This window comes from Camelina sativa, chromosome 20 (genome assembly GCF_030686135.1).
Source record: "Camelina sativa cultivar CO46 ecotype springtype chromosome 20, ASM3068613v1".
NCBI classification, from domain to species: Eukaryota; Viridiplantae; Streptophyta; class Magnoliopsida; order Brassicales; family Brassicaceae; genus Camelina; species Camelina sativa.
This window is the reverse complement of record NC_141899.1, coordinates 33,949,170-33,956,650: the sequence shown is the minus strand read 5'-3', so window position 1 is coordinate 33,956,650 and position 7,481 is coordinate 33,949,170. Positions and strand designations below refer to the sequence as shown.

The following is a 7,481-nucleotide window of genomic DNA, read 5'->3' as shown; positions in this document are numbered from 1 at the left end:
AACAAAGTGCGCAGGCAATGTTGAGAATGTGACGATGCTTGCGTTCTACACGGCCATTCTTCTGTGGTGTCGCGACACAAGAGGTTTCATGGAGAATTCCCTGAGACCGAAAGTAACTAGACATAGCGATGAACTCAGTACCATTGTCGCTGCGTACACGTTGAACCCGTGTTTTAAACTGACGGTCAGCCATGGAGAGAAAATGTTTGAAGTTAACCGCAGTCTCAGTTTTGTGAACTTGCAGATACACCCAAACACTTCTGGAATAATCATCTACAATTGTTAGAAAGTAACGAGCTCCAGAATGAGATGGAGTTTTGTATGGTCCCCAAAGATCGATATGAACCAATTCAAAAATAGAAGTTGTTTTATTGCCGCTTAGAGGAAAAACAGATCTTGTATGCTTAGCGCGGAGACAAACATCACACGCCTTATTTGAAATTGTAGAAACAACATGAACATCAATATTTGAGAGAGAACCAACTATCCTAGCAGCAGGATGACCCATCCTCTTATGCCACAGCTCATAAGACTTCTCTTCCTGAGATGACACCGAAGCAGCCAACTCCAATCTGCAGAAGCGGAAAGTTCCAGCATCACGCTTCCCCGCACCAATCATCGTCCTCAAAGCGCGGTCCTGGATAACAAGGAATTTGTCAGCCATCTGAACCACACAACCATTTTCATCCATGAGTTGGCCGAGTGAAATCAGATCAGAATGAAAACCAGGGACATAAAAAACAGACTGCAAGACCAAGTTGTCACCCAAAACCACTGTGCCTTCTTTAACAGAGATACGTTCCCGACCATCAGCTAAAATAACCAAGACCGGTTGATCCATATTTCTCACATTATGCAGAATGTTAAAATTGCCGGTAAGGTGATGAGAGGCACCAGAGTCAAGTATCCAAGAGGGAGAAGAAGACTTACCCGAAATGTTTTCAGAGCTAGAACTGGCACCACCATTGAGAAGAGACATAAGAGTTCGCCATTGGGTGTCGTTAAGACCAGTAACACCGTCTTTGTCTTTGTCGGTGATCACATGGTTGGCAGTTTGAACAAGTGGAGGAGCAGTGACATGGACAACATTGGCATATGACGGACCACCGCGACCACAACCTTGACCACCCATATTCACCGCACCACGACCTCGACCAGAAGACGTACGAGACCTAGGACGATCACCCCACCACTCGGGGTAACCAATCACAGCATAGCAGCTGTCGGAACCATGCCCAGATCGATTACAATGCTTACAAAACAGAGGTTTGTCCTTGTCATCACGACGAGACACCGGCTTGATCTGAGCAGCAAAAGCACTCATCTCCTGCTGATCATCACGAGTCTGACTTCCATGCCGGACGAGGTCTTCTTCTTGACGTACAATATTATAAACCTCCTCCATCGGTTGAAGTGGAACTCGAGAGATCAAACTGGATCTCACGGTGCGATAGGAAGCATCATCAAGACCAAAGAGGAACTGATGCACCTTGTCTTCTTCACGGTCTCGTTCGTGAACCTCGCCAAGGTTACACTCACACTTGCCGCACTTACAGACACGAAGAGGACGGTACGCAGCCATACTGTCCCAAATACGATTCAGCTTGCCAAAATAAGCTTCGATGGCAAGACCGCGCTGTTTGCAACATGCCAACTCCGCTTTGATTTGTTGGATTTTAGGACCATTCATGACAGAGAAACGCTTCTTGAGATGATCCCACAGATCTTTAGCAACATCTCGGTGAGAGATATTCGAACGTAACACCGGGTCAATGGACATCTTGATCCATGACACAAGAAGCGCCTGAATCGTCCACCAATCTTCGAGATCTAGAGATCCTTCAGCCGGTCGAGCAATGGTACCATCAAGGAAACCAAACTTCTTTCGAGACAACAACGCCGTCTTCATACCACAAGACCACTCATCGTAGTTCGTACCCATGAGCAGAGGGTGAGAGATCACCGCTCCAGGATTATCAGCGGCTGTCAAGTCGTACGGAGAGATCGTACGGCGAACCTCCGTAACAGCCATAGTCGGGGTTGGTCGGGTCGGAGTCACTTGTTCTGAAGCCATCGGAGAACAAGAAGAACAATCGGGGGAAAAAAATGTTTATAAAAGTGTTTCAGGCTCTGATACCATGAACTGAACAGAAGGAGAAGACCAGATCGAATGAATATTCTAATGTATTGCAGTGAGTCAATTACATAGCTTATATAAGCTGATACAGAATCCTAAGTCATAAATACAATGATACGATATCTGCTATGAATAAATATATACGATATGATTTCTCTAAACATGTGGGATATGATACACAATATCCCATTAATAACCCAAAACAAAAGTAACAATATAATATCAAAAAACTCAAATTTATGATATGTTCCATTTTCTATATAAAAATAGTATATCACAAAACATATAGTAGTGATATTATTTAGAAGAAATCAAAGCTTCAACATTAATCTAAAAATTGTATATCACAATACATGTATTAAGTATTATTCTATTTACTATATTAATTGCAAAAAAAAAACATGTATCCCAAAAAAATAGTGATTGGCAAACATAAACTTTGCTTAAAAAGATCATTTACATGGAGATTACCCAAGAAAAGAAAAAAAAAAACAATTTAACGCATAATCTCTTGTAATATATATATATATATATATATATATATATATATATATATATATCTAGATCCAATCATGAATATGTGTAATTTATATACCATAAGAAGAAATGATATTAGCCCTACTTGATCATGATAAATTTTGTATAATGGCACTTGATGGGCTTGACTTATCCCCTTCAAGAGAATTTACTTTAGCCCAATATTGTTCATATATTTATATTATGAAAATGTGTAATTTATAAAAAAGAAGAATAAAAACTGAGATTGCCAAAAAAAACAATTGTAGCTTTGGGCTAAACGTTTATTTTTATTGTATACTAATAATGTGTAGGCATTGTAGTACTTGATTGTATATATCCAATGAAAACAAATTTGTAAGTGTTGGTCATACGAAAAACGATAGATATAACATATTTCTAAATGATGTGACTAAAACGTTCATTGGTTTGGATTTGAACCCTAGACGATTAGGACATGAAAGAGAGCAACTAATCTATAGAATACTCGTATTGGAATGATGACTCGGAGATTGAAATTTTATAGTCTCTCTTATCTACCACTTAAAACGAATGTTGATCTACATACTAACATATCATCAAAATATTATTTACCTTATGACCGCTATGCATGTCGACACTGACCAATCAAGAGTGATTTGTTAAGTATAACACTATCAATTTGATTTCCCATATAAAAAGACGAATCATGTAAGAAAGAATCACTTTTACATTTGAGATATGTACGTCGACTATGCATTATGCAACATAATTCGTCGAAATGATTGTACGTTAAGGTTTTTAAGAGTGTTAAGTACTATTTAAAAACTAAGTGAAGACCTATTCTAAAGGTCTTGCCACATTAAAATAGAATTTGATATAGCGAAAAGTAAATACTAAATAAGTATAGTTGTTCAAATTTATAATATTGAGCCTGTTCGTTTCGTCGCCGCAAGTACCTGCGGCAGCGGCAGCCGCATGTGTTGTTGTTCGTTTGGTTGCCGCAGGTGCTTACGGCAAGACGCTGCGGCGAACGCTGATTCTAATTTTGGACGTCGATTAGTTGCGGCGATTAAAAATGTTGTGTTTGCCGCAGTCGCTGCCGCTGCCGCAGCCGCCTGCGTCAACGAAACGAACACGCCCATTATCAAGTGAATTCCCGACTTCATCCTTGTGTTTATCTAGTTTTAAGGGAATTGAAGATAAATTTGGACCAAATGAATTTCAAAGTAAATGAAACACACTATAGTTGCATGCGGCCATGTAGTTTCTTCTCGATTGCCTTAAGATGCGATTGGCTAAGTTATTTTTTTGGTCCACATTTGGTCCTCCACCAAATAAATGGGAACATTTATATTCTATATATACTCTCTTTCTACAATTTGTATGGAGTCCATATCAAGTACAAATTCTTTTACTTTTGGCTGTAAATGATAAATACATTGTTTGATCAAGATTGTTATTAGATAATATTATTATAATGACTAAAATATTAGTTTCTAAGGCATCTCATTGCTTTTTTTCCAGAGCACGACCAATTTATATCGTACACACATGTTGTTTTCTTTTTTCAAAATTAGAATATTTGATGTAACAACACTAAATTATCACTAGCAATATAGATAATATTCGACATAATCAAGTACTAATTTCCTATGAAACTTCAAAGACACTTCGGTCCGTACGAGAAATCACAAATTAAAAGAATTCATTCATAGGATTCATATGTACAGACTTATATACACGGTTAATTCTTCTAAGAAAATCAAAAGTTGTAATGCAATATTTTCATATTTGTTGTGTATAATGTGACAACGTTTCAAAAGAGAATAAACAATGCTTATTCCATTCTTCGCGTAGATATATATGAGATATGCATGCAGTACATATTCCGATTTGTAGTACTTTTTTGAAAACAATTTATCTTGGATAAATTACAAAGAAAATAACACAGAGACTTTTTGCTAAAAATATAGAAAGAGACATTAAAATTCTGTATTCTCTAAAAGTCCAAACAACAAAAGGGTTTTAGAAAATCATTAGGGTTCTACTGTTTCAGTCTTAACAGACTTGTAAGTACTCTCTCTCTTTTGTCTTTGGTCGCCTCAAATTTGGTAAACAGTCAGAGCTGACCATATCCAAAACCTATACCCATACAGCCACGTGGAAGCCACGTGAGACTCGGTGTTCGAAACTGTCATCACAAGCCACGAGGGAAAAATAATTCATACTGATGATTTTTTCATTGCCATCATTGTTCTAAAACTTGCCTGATAATAGGGGCGAGAAACGTCGGTGTCGAAATAAATATAATAGGCTATAATAATTTTTTGTTTTTGTTTTGGACCTTTTGGTGGACGACTTTTTTTTTTTTTTTTTTTCATTTAAATTTATATTATTATTGAACAAATTACATCTGTTGAATACAAAAATATGAAAACAAAGAAATCACCTAAGACTAAACTTAAACAATTGAAGCATTAAGCCCAAACAAGGGAAACTTAAGCTGGCAAGTTACACACTTTCAGAGACATAAGCCGGTAAGTTACAAACTTCCGGAAACAAAAATACAAAGACTAAACAACCTAGAAAAACAGGTCACTAAGGAATAAACAAAAACCAAAGATCTAAAACTGCCCACCTGAATCAGAAAGAAGCTCACAAGCTTTTCCATAGAACCTGTAAAAGCCGGAGAGTACCAATAAGACTGGAACTGCTATAAACTATGACAGCACACCGTCAACAAACCATCATCAGCACCGGCAGGAACGAAAGCAAGCTCGAACGACATCAGAGAAACAGAAGCCACAACCATCCAGTCGCACAAAACAAATCAAAAGAAGGCGAGCCAAACTAGGGACAAAGAAGAAACCTTGAGATTTGACCTGAGACAAGCCAAAGAGGACTAACAGCTCTTACACGCGGACCCTCGTCGACCCAGCTTTAACCATCTACAGAATCAAAACTGGTGACCTCCTCGCAAGAGAATAGCTGAAAGACGATTCCACTACTATGCCTAAAACCCAAAACCACAACTCAAAAGAGCCGCCGAAGTGAGCTAGTAGATGGCTAGCAACAAAATACCATCCGGTTGACAAGCAGAAAGAACGAAACCTAGCATATAACGCAAACACTGACTAGCCATGAGACCTAATAGAGCAGAAGAACTAAGGAATGAGTACCAACCAACAGAGAAGGCAAGTTTGAGAGAAGACACAAACCACAAACTTCTCTTTGCAATCTGAAACCATCGGTTGAAACCACACTAATACCAACGACACAGCCTTGTTGAAAAACCCGCAGTCCAAAGAAGAGAGAAACGAGAGAAGTACCATACCAGACCAGGAAACGACAAGCGTTCGTCTCCTTCAAACCACCAGCCACAAGAGAATCACCATAACCGAGCCACAACCTAGACTAACCCGTTAACAACATACCCGTCTCTACCACAACCAAATCTCGCCGCTGATGGCTTCTCCTTCTTCAATCAAATGCCGCTTCAAAGGGGATCATGACAACAGAGTTGCTACAACACCGGAAACAACATATCTAAACCAGAGAAAACAAGGACTAAGAAGCAAGACGAAAGAACTACATCCTCCCACAGCTCCGGTATGGAGCCCGACAGCCGGAAAGAGCAGATCGAAGAATTTTTTTTTTTCTGCGGCGGCTAAAACTAAGAGAGAAATTAGGGCGACCACTGATGACCTTTTGGTGGACGACTATAATGATGTTTTTAGTAAGGAAGATTTGTACAATTTCACATTTGTTCTTTTTAATTTTTTTGCAACTAATTTTGAAAATCAGAAGCTCTCTGACTTTTTTTTCTTTTTTTTTTTTGACTAGAAGGCAGAACGATATGTGTGAATCTTACAAGAGAACCATTAATTTGTCTTTATGCTTTTAAAAATAAAAGTTGCTTCAATATCAATCATTCCCAGCTGACAAAAACAGTACCCAAAATGTAACTTAACTTGATTTTGTTTATAACTTAACAGGAAAGATGTGTTATACTAAGCATTATGAATGAATCATATATGTTTGTGTAAGCTAATTTGGATACATGACATAAACTAACAATCGTTTTGTAAAAAAATAAACATAACATATATGAGTCCACTTAATTCTACTATATTGTTACCATGCCATCATTCATATTCAGTCTGATATTTTTATATCAGTAATTTATTATATACATAAAGATTAACACAAAAAGTACAATATTTAACAAGAAAAAGTGAATAAATTCTTTAACAAGTTTCCAAAAAAAAACTTTTCATGGGTTGCTTCATTATCAATCATGGTATCTTAATTATTTTCCTTATGGTGAATCTGATTTTTTTCTTTTCAAAAAAGCATCTTACCATCTACCAACACATTTCAATTAAAATATGATATTGTAACTTCTTTTCACCTTTACGTTCTAGAGATTTAACTTAAGCATAGTTAGATTTTCCACAACCATGGCGAAAAGAACTTTGATCAAAGAGAACCAACTACAAAACAACAAACATTTCCCCACTATGATCGACATATTAAAATATAAAATTTATCTTATACTAAAATATTCGGCCTAATCAATGTGAATACGTCAAATCATTTGGTTACAAATCTTATATTATTATATCATATGAGTTCTTAAAATTCATTTTAAATATTTTATAAAAATATAATTAAAAGATAAAATTAAGTTAGAAATAAAATATAAGAATTTAATTTTGGAAAAAGTACAATAGTAAATAAATGTAAATATTAGTAAAAACTGATGACAAATAAAGGAAATAGTGTTCAAGCTTTGTAATGCTGACACCTCAGCTTCTTTTGCCATAATGTTCCTCTATTAATATAT

The 7,481-nt window shown here is 36.8% G+C and overlaps 1 protein-coding gene across 1 annotated transcript; it reads right to left on the bottom strand.

Annotated features, from left to right (window-relative positions):
* Window positions 1-349: 349 nt before the first annotated feature.
* LOC147919819 (uncharacterized) lies at window positions 350-2,165 on the bottom strand. Its single transcript, XM_087504240.1, has 2 exons — window positions 931-2,165; window positions 350-637 (listed from the first exon to the last, which is right to left on the bottom strand). The coding sequence occupies exons 1-2, from the start codon at window positions 2,072-2,074 to the stop codon at window positions 597-599; spliced, it is 1,185 nt and encodes a 394-aa protein (XP_087360366.1). The 5' UTR covers window positions 2,075-2,165; the 3' UTR covers window positions 350-596.
* Window positions 2,166-7,481: the final 5,316 nt, after the last annotated feature.

Bases quoted from the DNA above. Each gene is read 5' to 3' on its own strand.
- LOC147919819 (XM_087504240.1), bottom strand. From the start codon at position 2,074: ATGGCTTCAGAACAAGTGACTCCGACCCGACCAACCCCGACTATGGCT. The intron at 638-930 runs GTAAGTCTTCTT...CTTGTTATCCAG, and splicing joins TAGCTCTGAAAACATTTCGG to GACCGCGCTTTGAGGACGAT.